This window comes from Narcine bancroftii, chromosome 1, assembly GCF_036971445.1.
Source record: "Narcine bancroftii isolate sNarBan1 chromosome 1, sNarBan1.hap1, whole genome shotgun sequence".
Lineage (NCBI taxonomy): Eukaryota > Metazoa > Chordata > Chondrichthyes > Torpediniformes > Narcinidae > Narcine > Narcine bancroftii.
In genome coordinates, this window is record NC_091469.1 from 238,443,700 (window position 1) to 238,471,175 (window position 27,476).

The 27,476-nt window shown below is 42.7% G+C and overlaps 1 protein-coding gene across 1 annotated transcript in view; it reads right to left on the reverse strand.

Moving 5' to 3' along the window:
* The window catches only part of prdm6 (PR domain containing 6), a 282,501-nt gene that overhangs the window by 113,201 nt on the left and 141,824 nt on the right, over positions 1 to 27,476 (reverse strand). The window contains exon 4 of the mRNA XM_069893423.1: positions 5,800 to 5,927. Coding sequence (XP_069749524.1) covers positions 5,800 to 5,927 — 128 coding nt within the window. The remainder of the gene's footprint in view (positions 1 to 5,799; positions 5,928 to 27,476) is intronic.

Sequence of the window (27,476 nt, forward strand, 5' to 3'; positions counted from 1 at the left end):
GATGGATCTAATGGTAACTTAAAGTTATATAATTTTTTCCAAAATTAACCTAATTTCTTCCCAGAATGGTTAAACATGCACACAAGACCAAACAGCATGTAAGAAAGTACCAATACATACATCACATCTAAAACAAGAGTCGGAATTACTAAAACCATATTTTTTCAATTTCTCTGTGTTAAATACAACTGATGTAGAAAGTTATAATGAACCATTCCATACTGCACATTCGTCAATTTAGTAACACTATCATGACACGTATCTGCCCAATATTCTTCAGGAAAAACAAAAGCTAAATCATTTTCCCATTTAAGCTTAGATAAGAATAGTAGCATTCTAAATCATTCTGGTTTATCCATATTGTCTTGTTATACTTGGTACATAATAGAAATATAACCCCTTTTTGGTATAGAAGAAATCAAAGACTCGAATTCCATCAATACAGGTAAAATCATCTCTCTACCATACATGTTTTACACCAAAGCTCGAAGTTGATAATAAATGAATAAAGTATTTTCACCAATATCAAAACGCTCTTTCAATTGATTAAAAGAAAGAAACTGTCTTTCTACAAAACAATCCTGTAACGTTTTTATACCCTTAGAATCCCAACTCTTTAAATGACTATTAAACATTGAAGAAGAAATAAGCTGATTGTTAGATAGTGGAGTTAAAATTGACAATTTACCTTTTGATCCTAAAATCTTATTTTTTTAGTCCATACCTTTAATAGATGTTTTAATATCGGCATATTATATTCCCTCAACAAATTTACATTCCATCGAAATATAAATTGATACACCTCAACTTCAGAAATACAAGCCATCTCAACTTTTGCCTGACTCAGGGGTTGGTCCAAATCCATCAGTCTACTAATAAATTTCAACTGAGCTACTTAATAATAATTTTGAAAATGAGGTAATTGAAGCCCACCTAATGCATACTTCCAAGTAAGTTTATATAGTGCTACCCGCAGTAATTTACCTTTCCATAAAAATTCTCTCGTGACTTTATTTAAATCCTGAAAAAATTCCTTTGAAAGAGAACATGGTATTGATTGAAATAAATATTGAATACGAGGAAAAATACTCATCTTAATACAATTAACTTGACCAATTAAAGTTAACAGAAGATCTTTCCACTTAATTAAATCTGCTTTAATCTTTTTTAATAAAGGAACATAATTTATATGAAGATTGATACTCAGCATTTACAATTATTCCTAAATATTTAATTTTATCAGACCATTTCAGTTTTATAACGTTTTTAAACTCTGAATAGTCTCATCCAACTGACAAAATTTCACTCTTGTCCCAATTAACTTTATATCTAGATAATGTTCCATATTGTAATAAACATTCCTACAAACGTGGCAATGATTGTTTTGGGTTTGTTAAATAAATCAAAACATCATCTGCAAATAAATTAATCTTATACACTTCATCCATAACTCTCCATCCCTCTTATCTGTTCATTCTGTCTTATTGTTTGAGCTAATGGTTCAATAGCCAATGCAAACAGGGCTGGTGATAATCGACAACCTTGTCGAATTGAATGCATCAATTTAAACGATGATGAGACTTGACCATTTGTCATCACCATAGCAATCGGGTTTGTATATAAAGCTTCAACCCAACCAATAAAAAAGGGCCAAATTTAAACTTCTCCAATACTTTAAATAAAAAATCCCATTCGACCCTATCAAAGGTTTTTTCCACGTCAAGCGCAACCACCATTGGATGGTTAGGCTGCTGTCGATATGCATTGACCAAACTAATCAATCAAAAAATATTATCTGAAGCATTTCTATTTTTAATAAAACCTGTTTGATCAAAATGTATCAACTTAGGTAAATACTTGCCAAATTGGTTTGCTAACACTTTAGCTATAATTTTATAATCGACATTCAATAAAGAAATAGGTTTAAATTAAGACATTTTCAACGGGTCTCTATCTTTTTTCGGGATTACAGTAATTAAAGCACTAGAGCTTTAACTTATGCTGTTCAGTCACTTGTTGTAATACCTCCTCAAACACTGAAGATAAATCTTCATTAAAAGTTTTATAAAATTCCACCGAAAACCCATCATCACCTGGTGACTTCCCATTGGGCATCTCCAACATCGCCGCCTTAATCTCAAATTCTGTGAATGGAGCTTCCAGGTCCATAACATCCTCCTCTTCTAATGCTGGTAACATTAACTTAGATAAATTGGAATCAATAGAACCACTATCCTATTTCCCCTCAGAAGTATATATTTTTTAAAAAATTAATAAAACTGGTCATTAATTTCCTGAGGTTTATAGGTAACTATTGAATTCATTTTTACAGCATTAATAGTCCATGAAATCTGTTCCATCTTTAACTGCCATGCAAGTGCCTTATGTGCCCTCTCACCCAACTCGTAATAACGCTGCTTAGATCAATTAATTAAATGTTCAAATTGATAAGTCTGCAATGTATTATAACACAATTTCATTTTAGCCAAAGCCACATTTTTTTTAATCTTCTGTCACTTCCTTCTGAAATTCCTTCTCTAATTCATCAATTTGCTTTTCTAATTCTAAACTTTCTGTCATATACTGCTTCTTAACTTTAGTGGTATAACTAATAATCTGTCCTCTTAAATAAGATTTTAATGCAACCCATAACACAAACGATTTTCTACTGAATTAGCATTCTCAGTCAAAAACAAAGTAATCTGTTCTTTAACAAAGGTAACAAATTCTGTTTTTTTCAACAACATTGTGTTAATTCTCCGCTTTTATATTCCACATGTAATATGCTTCCTTGTAAATGTGCCGATACTAAAAAAAAATCTATTCTAGAAAATGAATCATGTCGAGACGAGTAAACAGATAAATCCTTCTCTCTAGGATTAACCCTTCTCCAAATATCTACCAGATTTAGATCCTTCATCAAGGCCCCAGTTTGTATTGCCATCTTTGATTTCTTTATACTTTTTGGGGATCTATCCAGCAAAGGATCCAAGACACAATTAAAATCTCCGCCAAATAAAATATTTTCATTAGCTTGATTTAACAACAAAAAAGCATCTGAAATAAAACACTCATCGTCCACGTTAGGTGCATAAGCATTAAGCAAAGTCCAAGATTCAGTTAAAAATTTACAATTCACCCTTAAAACCCTTCCAGCATTCCCTTCCATAGTTTGCAATTCTAAAGGCAAATTCTTATGAATTAAAATTGCTACACCTCATGCCTTAAATGAAGAAAAAAACACATGTCCAACCCAATCTCTCTTCAATTTCAGATGTTCTGTTTCAGTCAAATGTGTTTCTTGTAAAAAGGCAATTTCAATTTTCATTTTCTTGATATAAGCCAAAACTCGCTTTCGCTTAATCGGCTTATTTAACCCCTGAACATTAAAAGTTGCAAATTTCAAATTAGACATCCTTATAAACTAACAATATAATCACTTACAACAAAATATCACTCCCCTTATAGTAACTTAAAACCACTTATCTTATCCCCTAAATATATATTTTTTAATTTAATTATCCCCATAAAAACTACCCAAAGGTAGTAACGCCCTAAAAAACTGGGTGTGGTAAACCCCACTAGTGGCGGATGACTATCAAAGATTTCAAAGCTATCCACCCACCCCAGCCAAAAATACATCATTCACATCAATACAATCCAGTACTGTAAATATATTCAACCCAATGATTCCATTCCCAATTATTGTTCCGGATCTTCAATGTCAATAAGACTTTGTGTTAAAACTTCTTTCTTTTCATTTTTCCCATACTTCCCATTCTGCCCATTTCCATTTCTATTTGCCTTCCTTTTAGGCGACGGGGCGAAACTCTTCCATGTCCTCGCAAATCCGGTAATAAATTAGCAAAAACTAATGCATCATGGTCATTCTCAAAAAACTTAGATTGAAAGTTGTCATAAAAGACTTTTAACACAGCAGAGTATCGAAAAGCAAATTTATAACCCTTCCGCCACACTACTTCTTTAGCCAAATTAAATTCCCGTCGTTGCCTAATAATCTCCTGACTCAGATTTGCGTAAAAAAAATACTCTGTTATTTTGAATCATCATTCGAGATTGACTTTGTCATCCCTTCTGTCCCACCAACCGTAACATCATTTCTCTGTCTTGATAGTTCAGGCACCGAACTAAGACCGCTCATGGCGGTTGTCCCGCTAACGGTTTCTTTCATAATGCTCTATGTGCCCTCTCCAATACTAAACCTTTCGGGGAAAAAAACACTTTGCCCAACACCTCAGGAATCCAATACTTGAAAAATTTTATTGGATCAGACCCTTCAATGTCTTCTGGGAAACCCACAATTTTCACATTATTTCTCCGACTTTGATTTTCCAATGAATCAATTTTTTTCAGTAAGTCTTTCTTCTGGATTCCCCAATCCACAAACGAATCTTCCACTTTCTCTATTTTTTCCTTATGTTCAACTTGAATTTTACATTCAGAAAAATCTGTTGCAATCTTTTAAAAATTTTCTTGCACTGTATCCACTGATTTAATACATTTACTGACATCCCTCTTAACTGTAGATATATATTCAGACATATTAAATATTTTAGTTGTCAGAAATCCTTGAGTCATTTGTTTAAACATATTATCCATTTGATAGGCAATTCCTTCCAAGTATGTGCAAACAGACTCCATTCCAATTCCAAATTTTGAGGGCTACCTTCTCTAGACTCCACCTCCAATTGTTCCCATGAACTGCTCAGTAAAGGTAAGTCTTCCTCTTCTTCCAGCATTGTCGGTCCCTTGCCGGTGCGGCTACAGGTCTGCACACCTGATGGCGGCATCCTGACCACATCAGGATGCCGCTGCTCTGGCCCCCCCCCCCCCCGCCCCCACAGCCCACACACAATCCAGTAGTTCACGGACCCTTGAAGCACCGCACATGCCCGGTAAGGCCAGGGACTGCACAGAGGCTGCTTCTGACGCCATTCTGCACGTCCCCGGCCCACCCGACGGCAGCCCGGATTCAAGGGCTCTTCTCTCAGCCGGGTCGCCTGCGCGCCCAACATCGCAAATGCACGGATCGACTCCAGCCGAGCTCGTCATCATGCCAGCGTCATCTTGTGGAGGCAAGATCAGAGCCGGTGTAATACTTAACCTGGCAGGAGTTCTCTGTGCCTTGGAGGTTCCAAACGACAAGTCCATGGCTTCAGTTGAACAGGTAGGCCGATTCTTCAGCACTTTTAAAAGGTAATTTCTTCTGTAGTTGAGCTTTCATTTTTTTTTAACATTAGTCGCCATTATGACCCACTAATGTTCCCAAAAATAAAGATACAACTTTTAATCACTTATATAAACTTTAAAGATGGGAGCTTAAAAAACTGGCTGAGGAAGGGTGGGATCGCACGTCTGCCCTCTACGCCATCTTGCCACGCCCCTGATAGCAGGACAATATAAATAGCATTACCACTAAAGAATCAGGAGACAAGAGACTTGAATTTCTCTTATGTAAAATTAAAATAGCATAATCATTTTTTTAATCTAGTGTTGGAATTGCACTTAGCTTTTATATCCAATATTTCACTTTCACGTGGCATGCTAATCTGTTAACCCAAATTTGGTCCTGACAGTTGACTATCTTGAGAAATTTCATTATTAATGGCTTTATTAATGGAATTAAGCAAACATTCTAATTTCTGACCTCTGAAAGCCAAGACCACGGATGAAGCTTTGGATATTATATGTGATTGCTTGATATCTTTAGTTTGGCAATCAAACCAAATGGTCAGCTAAATATTATACTGATAGGTTAAAATTGTAAGCATTACCTACCTATACTGGACAACTGTCATGTTCTGCTCTCCACAATGTCTTGCACATCGGATATACCTCATCCAATTTGACTTGTTGGGGTCACTGCCATCAATAAAGTGTTGTAGGGTTCCCTCCTGATCATATATCTGAGAAAGAGGTCAAAAGGTCATACGATTAATGAGATGAACAGTGATCACCCTGTCGTTGCCGAGGTTGTATCTCCACTGGATGTCCGAGCTGGAAATTTATGATAATTTGATTTGACACTGTCATTTTCAGGAATTTATCAACCTATAAATCATTGATTCAGAAATGAGACAAAAACTATTTGAACTAACCCTGAGAGTCAACATGCAGAAATAATGAAGTTGATCAAAAGTGCCATTTTAGACAATTTTATTCGAGATATTCTAAAATTAAAATAATTTGGTTTTTCATCCAATTGAACCACTATTGATAACTTCCTTGCATGGTAAAATGGTTAACACAGATTGACCAAAAATATGGCTTTGTTTCCAGCCAAAGCAAGACTTAATAACAGATTTTATTTTTAATTTCGGTGAGTTTTATTTTAATGAATGAACTTCAGTCTTATATTTTATTAATTGAAAATAATGTAAATAATAACCTGCTGCAGCATGGTTAATTTTGATCGATTTTACAGAAACAATTTATTACCAAAGCTAATAAACTATTAGAAATTACTGGATGCAGACGGCTTCCTATTGAGGGAAATATCCTAAAAATGTCCTTGCTATAATGTGTAACTTTAACTACAGAACATATGGAATGGTTTATTGCAGATTGATTATAAGGAGTTCAATGGGAATGTCAAAAAATGTAAACCTTTTTTTTTTCAAAAATAAGTAAACTATCTCAAATAGTGAGAAATACATTGGAATGTACCATGTACCAGCCGATTGGGTTTTAGGAATTTGTGCTTTTTTATTATGCTGAGAGAATGAAACAAACATTTGGGGATTAGATTTCAAATAGTAACCCCACTGGTTGGAATGTTCATATGAAGTTGCTTTTGTAGTTGAGTCACTTAAAGGAACCAATTAATTGGTCCTTTGGAACTATATTACTTGGGATTTGTTGGAGTCATACCTGAAAGAGATTTCCACACATATATATGTGTAGAGAGAGAGAAAGAAAGAGAGAGAGTGTCTTGTGCACCTGTGAGTATGTATCGAGGTGTCTATGTATATATCTGTGTGTGTGTGTGTGTGTGTGTGTGTGTGTGTGTGTGTGTGTGTGTGTGTGTGTGTGTGTGTGTGTGTGTGTGTGTGTGTGTGTATATCAATAAATGTATACACCTCTATCTGTGTCTGATAATATATATTTGTGTCTGTGTGTGTATATATATTTTATTTTATACACACACTCGAGTTTTGATTTGAAAAGTGTTTTGGAGCAATCTGAAATGAAAGCAACCTTTGGGAGAACAGGAGAATGAGGAGGATCTGGAACCCTATTTCACAATCCACCTTAGATAATTTTCTGACCAATCATTGAAGGGATTTTCTTTTTTGTAAATGCATTTTCTTGGCTTCCACCTTTCCAGTAGAGAGTCCTGTACAAGTATAAAGAACTTCCTTATTTCAATTCAGATGTTATTTTTTTACTGATTTAGGCTTGAAATTTTTAATCCTACTTGCAGATTTTAACAACACAATTCTTTCTTAATCTTTTCTCTATTATTTTGCACAGCAAGTAGCAAATAGTGAAAACTGCATTTGACCATTGGGATTTCACGAATTAATGCTCTGTTATCAAGATGCATCTTGGCGCCTCACAGTTCGGCGGGCAGCAACCTCCTTTGAAGAAGGCCGCAGAGCCCACCTCACTGACAAAAGACAAAGGAGGAAAAACCCAACACCCAACCCCAACCCACCAATTTTCCCTTGCAACCGCTGCAACCGTGTCTGCCTGTCCCGCATCGGGCTTGTCAGCCACAAACGAGCCTGCAGCTGACGTGGACATTTACCCCTCCATAAATCTTCGTCCGCGAAGCCAAGCCAAAGAGAAAAGACTCTATCATGTTTATATAATGAAACAAGTATTCCCCCATTATCAATGATGACTCTCAATCAGTCACCTTCTTCAGAAAGATCCAAAAAGAGAGAGCTGAAGATAGTTGGAGCTTTACTGATCTCTGCATTGCACAAGAAAATTCTTCTGGAGTTAAGGCATTTTCCCCCTTAATCAACAGCAACTGTCTCACCTAATTAGGTGATTCATTACCAAAATGAACAGTCTTTACCCAATCTCACAGTGAAATCTCGTGTCTCAATTAAACTTAACTGAAATTAACTCTGAATCTTCAATGTAAAAATTCAATAAATGCATAATCTTAAGAAACATTTTGACTCATTTACAAGTTTCTTCCCTGCAAACTTCTTTTTATTTTATATAAACCTCAATGTGGGCTGCACTGGAAATGAAAGAAAAGATCACAGTTGAATGAGCAGGATGGCAATAGTTTAGGGAAAGGCTCCGGCATCGTGAAATGTAGCATGTCAACATTCCAATAGATTTTCATGATTTGGCACCAAGACCAATGGGACCCATGTCTTAAGATAAGTCTTAGATTTCAGTTTGAGTCCAGCTCAAGAAAATGAACAAAATGTATGGTTACAAAATACTAAAATAATTACAGGGCTTGCAAACTTTGTAATAAAGTTCACTTTCAACTTTTATCATAATCTTCCCTTCTTTGTTATTGAATTATCTCCTTTAAATATTTTACTGTATCATCTATAACTGTCTTTAATTGAAACAAGCTTTGCTTTGTCCAAGAAACTTTGTTTTAATAAAATGACATATGTACAACATGATAGGCCAACAACTAATTAAAATCAACAGAAGAGCAATGATTAAATGTTACTCATACATTTTATAATTTTGAACGGCATTATATATTTCATCCACTTCTCAGAACTTGTTAAATTGTGCCTTTGTTATAATACATTTTGATATTTCAGAAAAATGTTATAGTCACAAGAGTTAACTGAAATTTGTAGGAAATTCTTTATGTTAAATTGATATAAAAAAGAAATGCCAAAATTATTCCACCAAAAATGTATTTTTTTAAATTTTATTTTTTTACATACAGCATGATAACAGGTCCTGTCAGCCCATGAGCCTGTGCACCCCAATCACACCCAATGGACGTATATCCCCCGGTACATTTTCGAAGGGTGGGAGGAAACCGGAACCCCCGGAGCAAACCCACACAGACTCGCGGAGAATGTACAAGCTCGGGATTAGAACCCATATCCTGACCACTAGCGCTGCAATGGTATTGTGCTAACTGTCACGTTAACTGGGCCACACCAATTGTGTTTAGTTTCAAGAATGGAGTGAAGGCTAATTTGTATTTGCAGACAATGATGCATTATTCAAATCTCTGAATCTCCACTGAAACAGAAATAAGAAATGCACAAAATCATGGCACTGTGGCAGGCGAACAAGCCCCGTTTGTAATCCACGTGGCGGGGCAGCCGGCTAAAATGGTGCTGTCGGGCGTTTCCCCTTCTCAGCACAGGGCTCAGAAACCCGTGCTGGGGGACCTCATGATGCCCGGGTGACGTCGGCACTTCTCCAGCGCTGTTCTCAGCAAGGACCGGGCTGGGAGTACAAGTCCAGCCCAGTAGCCTGCAATAAATCAGTTTTGCTCACTGAGCTCAACCCATCTGGTTGCATGTTCTTTCAGTAGCAGTGTTCAAACGACTTTGAACCCATCATGAGCAAACCTGGGATCAGTGCTATAGCTGTCAAGCTGCCTGAATTCTGGGTTCAGAAGCCAGAGACCTGGTTCGGCCATGCAGAGGCTCAGTTTAATCTGACACGACCAAATTCTACCATGTGGTTGCTGCCCTGGACCAGGCAGCTCGTTCAGCACCTAACTGCCGAAGACAAATACGAGACCATCAAGCGAGTGCTCACCAGATCCCTCGGACTATCCAGGTGCCAGCGTGCCACTCGGATGCTACACCTCGATGCCCTGGGGGACATGCTTGCACTCATGGGTGATCACACCAACTGCCCCTCTTCGAGTGCATTTTCCTTGACCATCTGCCCGAGGACATCCAGCCGTTACTGGCCCGAGAGCTTTACCGACCCAAGGAAGGCCCAAGAGCTATGGTTCAAGCAATTTCCGGAGGGTTCGACAATCCAGCAGGTCATGAGGTACGGGAATGACTATCCCAAGCCCACCCCTAGTGCTGCGGTAGAGCATCTGGCCCCTGCAGGGTCCACCAAGAGCATAACCAGGGGCCCGGCACCCGCTCCAGGCCTCTGCTTCTATCACCAGCGCTGGGGAGCCAAGTCTCGGAAGTATCGTCAGCCCTGATCGTTCCAGGGAAATGAGCAGGCTGGCCGCTGTTAGTGGCTGCGGCGGCTGGCCAAGGACACAGCCTCCTCTACCTGCGGGACTCAGTCAGCGACTGGCGGTTCCTCATCGACACTGGGGCCCAGATCAGCATCATCCTGGCCACAGCCATCGAGTCCAGGAACTGACCTCGAGGACCTCCCCTCCGTGTGGCCAACTCAACAGAGATCCGGATGTATGGAGACAAGACAATCCACTTCCAGATCGGCTGACGAAAGTTCTTGTGGAGGTTCACCGTCTCGTCCCTTCTGGGTGCCGACTTCCTTCTTGCCCACGGGCTTCTGGTGGACATTCGAGGTAGGCGCCTAGTGGACGCCCGTACTTTCCAGGCCATTTGCCTCGACGCCTCCCGCACAGAGCAGCTGCAGATGGCCATGATCAGCACGCCCAGAGACAAGTTCCAGTGAATCCAGGATGGGTTTCTGACCCTCCTTAAGCCACAGTTCTCCGCTGCCTCGACATGCCACAGGGTGTTCCACCACATCCCCACCCAGGGGCCACTGGTTCACGCCAAGGCATGCTGGCTCCCGTCTGACAAGCTCCAGGTGGCAAAGGAGGAGTTTTCGCATCTGTTGGAGCTGGGGATCATTTGGCGGTCCGACAGCCCATGGGCCTCGCTACTCCACCTGGTCCCGAAAGCCTCCAGCGGCTGGCGCCCCTGCAGAGACTATCGACGGCTCAATGAGACAACAATTCCTGACTGTTACCCCATCCCTCACATCCAGGACTTTATGGCCAACCTGCATGGTGTGAGGATTTTCTCCAAGGTTGACCTATTGCGCGAGTATCACCAAATCCTGGTGCACCCTGAGGACATACCCAAGACGGCCATCATCACCCCTTTCGGCTTGTTCGAATTCCTTCTCATGCCATTCAGGCTCAAGAACGCCGCTCAGACCTTCCAGCGCCTCATGCACTCAATGGGCAGGGACCTGGATTTTGTCTTCATTTACTTAGATGACATCCTCATTGCCAGCAGGGATCGGGCACAACACAAGGCCCACCTGCGCACCCTCTTCTCCTGGCTGACTGACTTCATCCTCACCATCAATCCAGCTAAGTGCCAGTTTGGGAAAGAGTCCATAGCCACGCCTGCCGCTACGAAGGTCGCCGCTATCAAAGAGTTCCCACATCCAGACAATCTCAAGGAGATGCAGGAGTTTGCGGGAATGGTCAACTTCTACAACTGATTCATCCTGGGAGCTGCGCGCATCATGCAGTTGCTATTCGCCCTCATCGCAGCCAAGCACAAATCGCTCACCTGGACCCCAGAGGCCTGCAGTGCATTCAAGGCCACCAAGGACACCCTCGCAAAGGCTACCATGCTCGCCCACCCGCACACCAACCTGCATATGGTGCTCTCCGTTGATGCCTCTGCCACAGCGGTCGGCGCCATCCTGGAGCAGCAGGTGAACGGACAATGGAAAGCGCTGGCATTCTTCAGCCAGCTTCTCTGCCCACCACAAGTATAGCGCTTTTGACCGTGAGTTACTGGGCATGTACCTGGCGATGCAGCATTTCCGCTACTTCTTGGAGGGGAGGACTTTTACCATCTTCACTGACCACAAACCCCTCACCCAGGCACTCACGATAGTGAAGGACCCCTGGTCGGCCCACCAGCAGCGTCACCTCTCCTTCGTGTTGGAGTTTACCACCGACGTTCGGCACAAGGCGGGGAAGGACAACATGGTCGCCGATCCACTCTCGCGACCGGCCATCTGCGACCAGCTCGCCCAGAACCAGAAGTCCAACGAGGAGACGTGAGCCTTCAGGACTGCCATCACGGGCCTGCAGTTCTGAGACCTCCCGACTCCGAGTAGCGGAGCACCGTCCTGTGCAATGTCTCCATGGGCACTCCACAGTCAGTGGTTCCCCAGCAGTGGCACAGGCAAGTCTTCCATCACATCCACGACCTTTCACACCTGTCCATCAGGTCCACAGTCCGGATGGTGGCAGAGCGATTCGTCTGGCAAGGGCTGCGGAAGCAGATTTCAGGCTGGGCCAGAACATGCACCCATTGCCAAATGTCCAAGGTACACAGGTTGCCTGTGCAAGAGTTCGAGCATGTCCGGGAACAGTTCAGCCACATTCATGTGGACATAGTCGGGCCCTTACCCATTTCCCGGGGCAACCGTTACCTGCTCACGGTGGTGGACCGCACCACTCATTGGACCAAGGCGATCCTGATGCCAGACGCCTCCAAGGACTCCTGCTCCCGAGCTCTGTTGCACAGTTGGGTCACCTGTTTCGGCATTCTGAATCACCTCACCAGCGATTGGGGCGCCCAGTTCACCTCTACGCTCTGGGCACAGCTCGCCAACAGGTTGGGGATCGAGCTACACCCGCAGGTCAATGGGCTGGTCGAGCATCTGCACCACCACCTTAAGTCGGCACTGATGGCCCACCTCACCAGTCCCGACTGTGTGGACGAACTGCCTTGAGTGCTCCTGAGCATCCGCTCCATGCCCAAGGAGGATCTGCAGGCGTCATCAGCTGAGCTGGTCTACGGCACACTGCTGGCATTTCCTGGTGAGTTCATCAATGCGCCTCACAACCCCAAGCGGTCGCCACACAAGCTGCTTCCCCACCTCTGGGCCTGCTTGGACTCCTTCGCACCCCAGACACGGCACACGGCCATCTCACGTCCCCAGTGAGCTGCTTTCCACGGAGTACGTTTTTATTTGGTGGGGCCCGCCCACGGCACCTCTACAGAGACCTTACGAGGGCCATACAAAGTTGTCCAGTGTTCAGGGTCTACGTTCACGCTGGACATTGGCAGCAGGCGGGAACTGTTTTCTGTGGACAGACTGAAGCCAGCGCATGTCGACCCCACTGAACCAGTGATTGTGCCCCAGCCCAAGAAGCGAGGCCACCCAGCTAAAAAGGACATTGGCACCGGTTCTTGGGGGTGGGGTGGGGCTGTGTGGTGGCACACCACTAGGCATGCGAACCGGCCCTGCTTGTAATCCACGTGGCGGGGCAGCCGGCCAAAATGGCGCCATCAAGGGTTTCCCTTTCTTCTCAGCACAGGGCTCAGAAGCCCACGCTGGGGGAACCATGTGATGCCCGGGTGATGTCAGCGCCCCAAAGTGTGGTTCTCAGCCAGGTCTGGAGCTGGGAGTATAAGTCCAGCCCAACAGCCTGCAATAAATCAGTTCTGCTCACTGAGCTCAACCCGTCTGGTTGTGTGTTCTTTCAGTAGCAGTGTAGCTGCCGCCACAGCACAATATTTCTAGCCAATTTCAAGGTTCCCAGGCCTCTATGAGAGATTGAATGTTCTCTCTCAAATGAACATATTTGTAAGTTAAAAGATGTGCATAATTTGATATTTCATCTTTCAATGAAATTAAAACTGCCATAAACTTATTAGAAAAATTACCATGTAATTTTGTTTAATCTTAAAAAAATTTTGGACCACCTTTTCAAGTTAAAAAAAAAGGGGATTGACTTTTTTACACAGCTCAAACATTTGACCTCATTAGTACCTGCGTTGTTCAAGGCGTCAGGAGCTCGGATAGCTGGAACACGGTGGTAAGTCCGAAGTCAGGGCATCAGGTGCTCCGGTAGATGGGCAGCTGGAGTGAAAGTCTGCTGTGAGAGCATCGGGAGCTCCAGTGGGTGGGCGGTCAGGGTGTCAGGAGATCCGGTCAGTGAGCAGCTGGGGAAAAGGTCTGCTGTCGGGGCATTGGGAGCTTGGATGGGTAGACAGTTGGGGCCAAAAATTGGGGGGGGGGGTCAACTTTTACCTGGGTTATACAAAACCACCCGATTTTTTCACTCAATATCACCAAAACTAAGGAGCTGATTGTTGACTTCAGGGAAGGAAACCCAGAGGTGCACAATCCAGTGATCCATCAGAGGTGGAGAGGGTGAGCAAATTTAAGTCCTTGGGAGTCACTATCTCGGAGGATCTTTCCTGGACACATCACACCAATGGAATCGTGAAGAAAGCACGTCAGTGCCTCTATTTCCTCAGGAGTTTGTGGAGGTTTGGAATGACACCAGAAACCCTGGCTAATTTCTACAAAGGTGTGGTGGAAAGTGTGGTGACCAGCCGCATCATGGTCTAATATGGGGAGACCAATACCCTTGAGTGTAAACCCATCCAAAAGTTAGTGGACACAGCCCAGGACATCACAGGCAAAAACTTCCCCACTATTGAGTACATCTACAGGGAAAGCTGCTGTCAGAGAGCAGCAGCAATCATCACAGACCTTCATCACCCAGCACATGCTTTGTTCTCACTGCTGCCATCAGGAAAGAGGTCTAGGTGCCACAAGACTCACCCCACCAGGTTCAGGCACAGCTGCTCCCCCTCCACCATCAGACCCATCAACAACAAACTCAATCCGTGGCTAATTTAAGGACTCTTACTTGTGCACTTCATTGATTTTCTCTGCTCTCCCTGAATTGCACAGTCAGTTTGTTTACATTCATTATCTCGTTACACTTTGATTGTTTACATGTACACGCGGTGTGCATGACCAATTAGTGGTAATTTTGCTGCACCCACAGGAAAAAGGAATCTCAGGGTTGTACGTGATGTCATGTATGTACTCTGACAATAAATCTGAAATTGGAATATGAAGTCACAGTGTGAACTAGTATTTCAGGTAGAAAGAAGGTGGAAAAAGGGGGAATTTTGAATTTCCTAACTGTGCCCCAGGTAATGAAGGGTCTTTTTGAATGAACCTAAAGAAGATCTTAACTTGGTTAAGATATGCACAGAGCAATGTGACACTACCTCACTGCCCACACTCATTAGCGTTCCTTCCTGAGGACATTATACGAACAAAGGTCCAAAATAATTTTAAAGGAACTGGCACATAAAGCATTCCATCACCTTTTTACATATATCCTATTTCTTAACTGCAAATAAATATGTTGGAACATCATTCTTGGCTACTATTTTTAAGGTCATAATTTAACTGTAATTAAAATGAGGACCATTAGTTCAGGTAAAAAAGAAAATCTGCAGATGCTGGGATCTAGTGCAGTGCACAAAAGTGACAGCGGTTGTTTTAACTTCCTGCCCAATGATATTTTCTACTGTTAAGGTTCAGCTGTGAAATTATTTTAGACAGCCAGATGGACCTACTTCTAATTTACTTTAGGTTTACTTTGGGCTGGGTGCGGGTCAATAAGACTAGGTGGGAGAAGGTGTTTGGCATGGACTAGAAGGGCCGAACTGGCCTGTTTCTGTGTTGTAATTTTTATATGGAGAATCTAAGTCAAAAAGCTCACAGAATGGATTTGGACAAAGAGGTTTTAAGTGGAATGAACATGCGCAATAGATGTTAATAAGATAAAAGATTCTATAATAAGATATTAAGATGGGAGGCAGGGTCGATTAACTTAGTCGCGAAAGTAGTTTATGCTACGGGCCCCGCATTTTCAAGGTCCCCACATTAAATGCTTACAAGCTATCAATTCCGACCAGAGCTCACATTAATGGATTCGAAACATGATTATCTGCCATTCACGGTGGGGGTAGGAATAAATATAATCACCTTTTTCTGTTACATTTTGAGGAATATAGCCCAGGGCGTGATTTGAAATGTAAAAAAAAACAACTGCTTCATTGTTCCGACATTGTTCAATAACAATTTCTTTGCAGAGGCAAATTGTCAAGCTGGCTTGCACGGGGAAGGGAATCCCAGATGGAACCAGTTGACTCTGCTCTGACGTTATGGTGGAACTGCATGTCCTCACTGGCCCGCCTTCTGTACCTGCAGCTCCTCCCCATAAGATCCCCTAATAAAGGCCGAGAGCCCTAATATCCTCCCTCATACCTACCTTGGACGTGAGCCAGCAGCATATAGAGGTCTGTCTGGGTCTCCTGATCAATAAAGCCTTTGTTTCGTGTCTGCGAGTGGTCATTGATCGCACCTAAACATGCAGCCTTTCCGCATCGGAATGGGATGGAGCCAGAGATAGAGACACATCCCCTGCAAAAAACCAGGTGATCTAAAAGATCACCATGAGGTGATCGAATCTGGTCTGAACAAAGAACAAATTCTTCCATACATCTTTTTTTTACTTTATGACACTTTTTCCCTGCTTTCTTTTGAAAGAGGCAATCTTTCGTCAAAAGATCAAAATCGTTTTAATGCAAATAACAATACATCCTTTTCAATATTGATAAGTAGCACAATGGTTTTTGTGAAAAGATAGGATAATAAAGGCAAGCTAAAACAATTGTTACTTTCAACAAAGCTGAGAAAGCGATTTCCCCCACTCCCCAACCATCCTAAAGACAAACCAGGCGACATGGCACCAAGACCAGGAAGGCAACAAAATTGCTGGTGGATTAGAAGAACCATGATGATAACTGATTTCCCAATTATATAGAAAATCAGGCAGCGACTGTGGAAATGCAATTACACTAGAAGCTCAAGGGCAGATGATAACGTTGTGTTCAGGAAATAAAATCTTTCAGGTCAATTAATTAGTAGTTGTGATGAAGGATTAGCTGAAAATAACATTGCAAAGCAAATATGTTTTTCACATAGACCTTACATGATTTTTCTCCCCACCTTCCATTCACACAGGAACGGCCAAAATTCCAAATGTCCATATCTGTCCGCCAGTTTAGACAGAATACTGGAAGCAAGGTATGTGAAGAGGATGTGATGCCACTGAGTCGACATCGACCGTGATGCACTACAAGTGTGGCGATGTCTTCATCAACGTTCTATTCATTAGCCCATTGTTCACAGATTGCCTGCAGTTCAGTTTTGACTGCAGATGATCGATGAAAATGTCTAGGAGTTGAGGAGGTTAAATGTCAGAACGGGAATGAGTCCCTTATTCCTCTTCTGATCTTTTCACACAGACTGTGTTCCGGGGAATTGGGATTAATTTCCTGGAATGCAGCAGCTGTGTAAAAGGATATAAATGACTCTTGCTTCACTTTGCAAATCCTGATGTTTATCACCAAAGGAAGGAAGGGCAGCCCACAAAGGCAGATTAATCTGGAGGTAGATTCCCTTTTTATGAGAAGGTGGCCTTGACGAGTTAATTGAGCGGCAGCCTGTAAAACCAATCTATTTGAATCGAAAATCCTGGCCACCATGCAAGTGTGGACAATTCTGGATTAAATTACAGCCTCATGAATATGCTAAGATAGTTGTGGCCTAAAAAGGTTGCCATAGCAACCTTTCTCCAGGAATCCCTTTGGTAGCGGACCTAAAAAATATGCAATCCCCTAAAGGAAAACAATTTATCTGCCTGCTGCCTGATAAACTTAAAGCGCACCCCTTCACTCTCACTTTGCCATTCAAAAAAAAAGTACACTTTTTGTTACGCTGCCGTGTTTAGAATAGACCATAGCAGACTTTCTCAGAGTCAGCTGAAAGCCGGAGGACCCATTTCCTCAAATCACCCATAAAAGTTTGTATCCATTCATAAAATGCAGGAAGCTGCATTTGCAATGATTTATCTCTTTGAATTCGTCTCTTGCCTCTGAATTTAGCTTACTCTGGCATTTGGAGTCTTACTTGCCCCTTTCATTCTCTCTTTTAAACCATAAGATATTTTAATATTTATGTGTATTTTTAAAATTTAGGGCCCCTTTATAATATATGCTGCAGGCCCCGCACTAGCTTAATCTGGCCCTGGTGGAATGGTTAGCATATTGGTTAGCACAACGCCATCACTGTTCAAATTGGCAAAATCTGTGATGAGTTTGTTCATTCCCTCTGTGACCTCCATGGGTTTTCTCTTGGTGCTCTGGTTTCCACCCACCCTCCAAATCGTATGGGGTAGCATAGATTTCTTGGACCAGAAGGGGCTTCTACCATGTTGCACCATTAAAATTAAATTAGATTAAATGAAAAAGTGAGGGGAAATTCCACTGGGCTTAATGCTCGGGCAGCACGGTTGACATTGCGGCCAGCACAACGACTTTGCAGCACGAGCGATTGGAACTGAGGATCGAATCCCACGCTGTCTGTTAGGAGTTTGTACGATCTCCCCATGTCTACATGGAATTTCCCCAAGGGCTCTGGTTTCCTCCCACTGTTTGAAATGTCCCGGGGCTTGTTGGTGTAAATTGGGCGGCATGGACTCGTGGGCCTAAATGGCCTGTTACTGTGCTGTAGGTCTACATCTTTTTTAAATTCAGTGTAAAATGAACATTGTTCTATTATCCAACACCTGCATCCAAATTTGTAAAATTTCAAAAGAAAACCAATCAAATGTACTTCTCCCCATTTCTACTCTAATTGAAAATACTTTCCATCCTTAGAGAATGAATGAGGGCAGGAAATATTGTAGCCCATCCTTCTTGACAGACTTATTGACCTGGACTTCACTACACTGAACAAAATACATGATTTGTCTGCCTCCTGTCCAATTATGTCAAAATATGCCAGGAGTGACTCAGTAACTGTGTGTCTTTTAGATGGAGTTGTGCAGAGGGGTGGTGTAATCAGTAAAGGGATCAATGAAGGTTTTGATGCATCAACTCCTATATCATCAATGGAGATGAGAAATGGTGAGGCCATGCACAAATGATAACCACATTCATGTTGAAATTTAAGCTCAACATCACGACAGTGACTTCTGTCCTCTGGGAAAGAAGTATATTTAATTTGAAATGTGTAACTTTCGGGCTGCTCCAGTACTATCAAAGACATTAGAAATCCCAAAGGATTTAACTTTATGAGGGCACCATGGTGCTGCAGCAGATGGTGCTACTGGCTAATTGCTACAGGGACCTGGGTAAGATTCTGATTTCTGGTGCTGGCACAGAGTCATGCAGCAGTGCAACGGGCTGCTTGAGCCAATGTCTGGATCAACCATCATTTTACATTCATTCTTCACAAATTCCTTTTTAAGTTCCCCATCAACTCCGCCGGATCGTATCACACAGTAGAGACATTGACAGTCAATAGTTAACCTCCTAATTTCCGTATCTTTGGAAAATGGACAGAATCTGGAAGACCTGAAAGAAACCCACGGGGGGCAGGGAGTGAAAATCCCAATAGACAGCACTGGAAGTTAGGATTAAAACTGCGTGCTGGAGCCGTTAGAGCAGATCTAACTGTGGGGTTGCGTCTTTCTCGGTTTATCCCTGTGACTATGTGTGTTTCCCATAGGTTGCACAGTTTCTTCCCAAATTCCGTGGTTTAATTGGCCACTGTGAATTCCCCTGAGGTAGGGAAGAGAATGGGTTGAAAGCAACTTGGTAGGGTAATGGATTAACCAGACTGCTCCAGCAGTCAGCAGAGATTTAATAGGCTGAATGGCTTCATATGCCACAAAAATTGCTGGACACCAAATAATCAAATGAAATGTATGGCATTGGGGGAAAAAAAGTGGTGGGACAGATTTGCCATCGTGAAGGTGGCAATGGATTAAGCACTGAAATTATCTGCTTGGTAGTTGGGAACAGGAGATATACTTCTATGCTACAGATCCATGGTTCTGAACAGTTGGTCCATATTATTTTATGCAGACTATGTTCAGCAAGTAGGCAGGACTGTCCATGACCTGAAGTACAGTCAAGTTGAGGCCACATGCAAATTAAAAGATCAACACTTCTGGCTGTCTCCAACCAGACGGCATCAACGTCAGCTCTGATTTCCAGTAACCTCTTTCTTGTTTTCTACCCCCCTTGCTTTTTCTGATCCCTCTGGCCACTTTCCTACTCCCCCCCTCCCTGCTCTCTTGACCCTGCATTACACCCACACATTCCTTCCTCTACCTCTCCACTACCTTCCCTCCAATTTGGCAAGTAAGACTCCAAATGCCAGAGTAAGCTAAATTCAGAGGCAAGAGACGAATTCAAAGTGATAAATCATTGCAAATGCAGCTTCCTGCATTTTATGAATGGATACAAACTTATATGGGTGATTTGAGGAAATGGGTCCTCCGGCTTTCAGCTGACTCTGAGAAAGTCTGCTATGGTCTATTCTAAACACGGCAGCGTAACAAAAAGTGTACTTTTTTTTTGAATGGCAAAGTGAGAGTGAAGGGGTGCGCTTTAAGTTTATCAGGATGCATCTTCCTAGCCCCCTGCTTCTTGGTCCATTACCTCCCAGCTTCTTTTAAACCATTCACCTTCTTTACCTCCCCCCCTCTCACTTATACTCAACTGTCACCTGCAGGATCCTGCCCTTCCCTCTCCTCCCAACCTTTCATTCTGGTTTCTGGTTCCTTTTTCTCAATACTAATTAAGGGGGTTTCAACCTGAAACGTTGACTATCTACTGCATTGGTTCTCAACCTTTTTCTTTCCACTCACATACCACATTAAGTATTCCTTATTCCATCAGTGCTCTGTGATTATTAAAGGGTTGCTTAAGGTGGTATGTGGGTGGAAAGAAAAAGTTTGAAAACCACTGTTTTAATCATCCCTAATTGACTCGTTATGTGCATGGTTTCCTAGCTCCAAAGGAAATGGGTCAATGACAATTTTTCTCCAGCAAAATAATTGGGTCTAGAGCAATGATTCTCAACCTTCCCTTCCCACTCACCTACCACCTGAAGCAATCATTTATTAATCACAGAACACCAATGGCACAGGGATTACTTAACATGGGATGTGTGCCTGACCCACTGAGTACCTCCAGCACTTCAGTGAGTCGCTCCAGTTTTCCAGCATCGGTCTTTCTCGTTCTCCACTGCTAACATTTTTTTTTAAACTTACGGAGTCCAAAGTAGTAGAGCAGCTCCAAACAGAAGTGGAAACTTCCCCCTAATCAGATGCAAATTAACCTTACGTTAAACTGAAATATAAGAAGTGACAGCACAGGCCAAGTTGGTTTCAAGGTGTTTAGAACTTAACAAAGGTACCAAAAATATCTTTATCCATGCTGTTTGATATCTCATTTTTTTTTCTACATTCTGCGCTGTGGAATATAGAGCAAAATTTTATTCACTTGATTCACACCCATTTAGTCAACTTTCCAGCTTTCATTTTATTGAAGATAAAAATCAGCTGGCACATCAAGCAATAAAATCAATTATTCTAACAGCAGGGACCAAAGCTGCGCTCCATCATCTAAGCAGGCATATGCCCTTTCACCTTTTCAAACATGCACACTATCATCTTTGAAGACATGTTCCCAATCTCCCACCGTTTCTGGAGTCTCTAACAAGTTGTACTCTTTGCCATGTCACGTAAACATTACAATGTGTTTACATTCTATCTATTCCAAAGATAGCAGAAGCCCACATTTCAACAGTGGCAGTCTGCTGACTTCAGCTAATGCTCCATCACTCACAAAACACTGCTTTTGTGGTCAACTCCACGTGAGGTAAAACTGTTCAAAGGGGGGAAACATATTCACACAAATGGGAGAAATAGATTTTGGACAAGAGCAAGGGTATAACGCTGTAGCCTCGGGCTTGATACCAAGTAGATTATTTCTCACTTAATTCAAAATTCTGATTCCATGGCAATTGCACCATACTGCCTATTTTTAATGAGAACCAAACTAGAAATGTGTCAGACGTTGAATGACACTGATGCACTACAATTGCATCCAAATCTCACCCCTCCTCAGGGAAAAAATAAGTTTGCAGAAATCTGAATTCTTCACAATCGACCAATTGGGGAAATGCATGGGTTGTACGGAACCTTTCTGATGAACTCCCATTAAAATAAATCAATAGGAAGTGAATAAAATTAGCACACATTACTTTAGAGATTTACACCTGCAGCGCTACATCTTTGTCAAAAACTCTCTGAAATGATTTTACTGTGGTGAAGAAGCACGTAAGACTGACCCTTTACTAACCTCTTAGGCACTCATTATAATTGCTCTCAATAACAAGTAAAAGGTCTTTGGGTCATCAATGGTATACATTGAAGGTGACAGGGTACTGCTAAAAGCAGCAGCTACCTATTTTTAAAACTGAAATTTAAACTCAGCAATAAAAATTAATTCCCTTCAAAAAGATATCCTGGCATCAAACTGAACTCGACTGTGAGAAAACGAAACACATTCCCAGTCATTTATGTAGGTATCCTATTGCAATCAGCCTGCCTCACAGAGGCTTAAATTCACTTCACGTGATAGCAGGGTTCATTAGTTTGAGGTTATGGTTAAAGGTGTGAACAATCATATAGGACAGTGGTTCTCAACCTTTTTCTTCCCACTCACACACCACTTTCAGTATTCCCTATGCTATCTGTGATCTGTGATTAGTAAGGAATTGCTTAAGGTGGGATGTGGGTGGAAAGAAAAAGTTTGAAAGCCACTGTTTTAATCGGACCTAATTGGCTTGTTATGTGCACGGTTTCATAACTCCAAGGGAAATGGGCCAATGACCACTTTTCTCAAGTCAAATATTTCAGTAACAATTGGGTCTAGAGCAGTGATTTTCAACCCATCCACCCACATACCAGCTTAAGCAATCCTTTACAAATCACAGAGCACTGTTGGCATAGGGATTACTTAAAGTGGTCATGTGAGTGGAAAGAATAAGGTTGAGAACCACTTGTCTAAAATATATGCAAAATGACCTTGCTTCAATTTTCAACACCACAATTATCTTTTCTTGTGATCCTTCTTCATGAACTTCCAGCGCATTGACTTTCAATAGAACCATTTTATTTCTCTCAGAATCATTGACCTTATCACCGTAAAAATGTGATTTTTGAAGGGTCCTATGCCAAGTATTAATTGAAAATTTGAGAACATGAAAGGATAAATATTCCATGAAGGTCTGGAACTTGCCTCCCCTTGCTCTCTTGATGTACTGGGGTAAATGGAAGATTTGCCTTTTACACTCACTGCAGGTTTTATACGATGCTCGTCATTCTTTTGGACATAAATTTAGTTTCTTCAGGTATTGATGGCCATAGTTTCAATAAAACTATATGCTTTTGTATGGTTTACCCTCTTTTAAATGGTTCAAGTCTTAAAAACTAAGGTTTTCTCAGAAGGAAATGAGCTAATTCTTCCCAGTAGCCCTAAGATTACAAATAGAAGAGTGAAAGAAAGAAAAAGTTGCCACCAAATGAGGCTCAATTTCCCAAAAAAGACAAAGCCTCAGTTGAGCTGACTTCAACTGAATGGATTTGTTTCAAAATATACTCTTCCTAAAAGCCAGGTTAACTTTTATCACAAAACTAATAATTCTCAAAGATTAACCAGCAATGTGTGGTTCTACCACTATATATATATTGTATGTATATGCTTATGGGCTGGCCCGTCCCCTGAACCTGTGACTCTTCCCTCCCGGAAATCCCTATAAAGGCTGTTACGCCCAAACCCCTCCCTCAGTACCTGCCTTGGAACCAGGCCAGCAACATGTGCTGACATCTAAAGGTGATTAAAGCCTATTAATCACAGATCCTTGTCTAATATGGTTGATTGATAGCACACACTGTTCATTTAAGAGGGACTTCATTATTTTATTGGGAGTGGTGGGCAATGACTTATTTTGTTTGTGAACGACTCAACTTTTCACAACCACCCCATTTGGGAACCAATGAGAAATTTAAGCAGTTATGAACACTTGTGCTTGAAGACAATCACCAGAAATGTTTTACAAAGTTCTCCCCATGGCCAAGTTTGATATGAGACTGGTAGAAATTCTGGATGCACAATCTTACCTTACACACTTGTTTGACTGCAACAAGTAGGAATCTCAATGCATATGAACTTATGTAGATGAGAAAAAACTCATAATTAATAAAAACTTTTATTCTGCCATGTTACAACTAGGCTTACCCTCTTTATTGCAATGGTTCTCAACCTCTTTCTTTCCACTCACATACCATTTTAAGTAATTCCTATGCCATCGGTGCACTGTGATTAGTAAGGGATTGCTTAAGATGGGATGTGGGTGGACAGAAAAGTTTGAAAACCACTGGTTTAATCATACCTAATTGACTCATTATGTGCAGGGTTTCAGAACTCCATAGGAAATGGGCCAATTACAATTTTTCTCAAGCCAAATATTTCAGTAACAATTGGGTCTAGAGTAGTGATTCTCAACCTTCCCTTCCCACTCACATCCCACCATAAGCAATCTCTTACTAATCACAGAGCACCTATGGCATAGGGATTACTTAACGTGGTATGTGAGTGGAAAGGAAAAGATGGACAATCACTGTTTTAGATGCTTTAGTGGCCATTGAGAAATTTTCCCCGATATTTGGTGTGATTTTCCTTCTCTCCAATATTTATTTTACATTCTACAATGGTATCAATAGTTCTGCAACAACATTCATTCGTAGTGAGATTTTCTGGTCTGAAAAAAGGTAGGTCTTCGTCAGTCACAGAACAACCAAGCATAAAAAACTCATTTTCCCCTGAAACTGTGGTAATTTAAGAGACTATACTCAAAATATATTCTTTGTTTTTTGGTAAGATCTTCAACGACCTTAACTACAAACTCCCATCTGTGTCCAGAGTGAAGGCCCAAATTATTATCCTAGTTTAGTGGGCTGCACTGATCCACAAGCAAACGGGGTCACGGAGGTGCAGGCTTGCACTCGGCTGACGACACAATGGTCCCGATGGGAGGGGCCGAAAAGGATCATGGAAGTGGTGCTGATAAGCTCTCAGATAGGTTCAGTAAAGTCATTTGGTTTGTTTAACTCATTCACAGCATCTGTGTAGTGTTTTCTTTCGTTCACTGTACAGCACATAAACCACAGTGGTGACCCCAAATGTCCAAAATGGCATTTTGGACACCATGATGAATGGCACGAGTGCATAGAATGTAGTCTTGCTGAAGCTGCCGACCTTTTGAACCTCAGAGCCACTAGTCAGGTTCGAACAGGCTGAGATCCAGTTTGAGGTCAGGCAGATCACCAAAGATTCCACAAGATATTACTATGTGGTCAGTTCACTCGACCAGGACACTGCCGGGCGAATTATTGACTTCTTATATCAGCCGCCAGTCGCCGACAGGTTTGAGGCAATTAAGGTGCTCCTTCAGCCTTTCCCGCCGAGAACAAGCGGCACAGCTGCTCCACTTGGAGCAACCGCATGCTGTTCGCCCTTGCAAACAATATGCTGGTGTTAATGAAAGGCCACAGGCCCTGCTTACCGTTTGAGCAGATATTTCTCAAACCAATGCCGGAAAACATCCACCTACTCCTCACGGATGACAACTTCAGTAGCCCACTCAGGTTAGCAGCCTGTGCGGATGTCCTGTGGCACACCAAGCAATATGGTGGGGTGTCCATTGACCTAGTTGTTGCATCACGCCCAGTAACTCATCTCTCTCCTACTCCACTAAGTTCAGCAACAGCCGCAGCAAGTGGAGACTCAAACTGGGAGAGATGGTGTTTTTACCATCAGAAATGGGGTTCTGGAGCCTGCCGCTGCCCTCCACCTTGCTCCCATCCAGGAAATGCGAGGGTCGGCCATCATAGTCTGCCGAGACAGCCTACCTTATCTATGGGACCAGCACTCAGGGCGGCGTCTCCTCGTGGATACAGGGGCAGAGATCACCATCTCGCCACCCCACCCTACAAACCAATACACCCCTGCTGGGAAGTCAGAACATCCCTCACCTCTACCAACAATAGCAGCATATGCACGTATGGGGTGTGGACCATCCCACTCAAGTTCGGCTCCTGCCATTTTACCTGGACCTTTACTTTGGCTGACATGTCTCAGCCCCTACTGGGCGCAGATTTCCTTCCAGCCCACTGCTTCCTGGTGGACCTGAAAGTGTGCCATCTGGTCAATTCCAGGACCTTCAGACCTTCACCCTTCGAGAAGCCAAGTTCCCGGTCCCCCACTTCGACTTGGTAACCTTATTGGGCAATGAGTTTGCCAGATTCCTGGCAGGATTCCCAGCCATTACAGCATCACATCCCCATGCAGGGACCGCCCCTATATGGCTGGGCATGCAGGCTTCCTCCCGACAAACTGCAGCTCACCAAGGAAGAATTCAGGAAGATGGAGATGGAAATCACTCAGCGCTCGGATAGCCCTTTCCGCTATACATGGTGCCAAAGCCTTCTGGTGGATGGAGACCTTGTGGGATCCACTGCCAGCTCAGTGATGCCACAATCGCCAACTGGTATCCAGTTCCCCACACCCAGGACTTCATGGCCAATCTATATGGAGTGAGGATCTTCTCAAAAACCAGCAGATCCGTGTGCACCCCCTCGACAACCCCAAGACAGGCCTCATCATGCTGTTCAGCCTTTTCAAGTTCCTCCACATGCCATTTTGCCTCAAAAATGCAGCACAAACCTTCCGGAGACTCATGGATTTGATGGAATGCCATCTGAATTTCATTTTTATCTACCTAGACAACATCTTCATCGCCAGACATTCATGACAGGAGCACCTAACATACCTACAGCTGCTCTGCCAGTGACTGAGCGACTACGGCCAAACCATCAACCCAGGGAAATGTAAGTTTGGCCTGATGACCATCAATTTCCTTGGGCACTGCATCGATTGACACAGGGCAGTCCCTCTTCCTTCAACGGTTGAGGCCATTCATAAGTTTTCCAAGCCAACTATGGGCAAAGATTTGCAGGAGTTCAATGGGATGGTCAACTTCTACCATTGGTCCCTGCCATCAGCTGCCAGGATCACGCCATCAGCTCTTTTCAAGCTGCTGTCTGGTCAGACCAAAGAACTCAGCTGGGTTGCGAAGTCTACGGCAGCTTTCAACCAGGCCAAAGATTCTCTGACAAACACCATCCTTCTAGTGCATCCATGCGTTGATGTGCTCACCACCCTCACAGTCGATGTATCCAACACAGCCATCGGCGCCATCCTGGAGCAGCTGATTGATGGACATTGGAGACCACTCGCAGACACCTGCGGCCACCGGAGCAGAAGTATAGTGCATTCATCAGGGAGTCATTAGCCCTCTACCTTGCTGTACACCATTTCTGTTATTTCCTTGAAGGACAGGATTTCACAGTCTTCACCGATCACAAGCCCCTCATTTTTTACTTCACCAAGGTGTCGAACCCATGGTCAACAAGGCAGCAGCATCACCTCTCTTATATCTCAGAGTACATGACTGCTATCAAGCACATTTCCAGCAAGAACAACCTTGTGGCTGATGCTCTGTCCCATTCATCCGTCCTGTCTGTGCACTCCCTGTTCCCCAAAATTGACTACACAGTGCTCTCGTGAGATAATAGCCTACCGCACTGCAGTTTCAGGGCTACACTAGGAAGACATATGTTTCAGGACATCTGAAGCCACACTTCTTTGTGACGTGTCCACCAGCCAACCTAGGCCCATTGTTCCCACTGTATGGAGGTGTCGCGTCTTCGACATACTACATGGGTTGGCCCACCCATCCATCCAGGGAACAACTCAACTGGTAACAGACTCACAGGAGGCTGTGAAAGT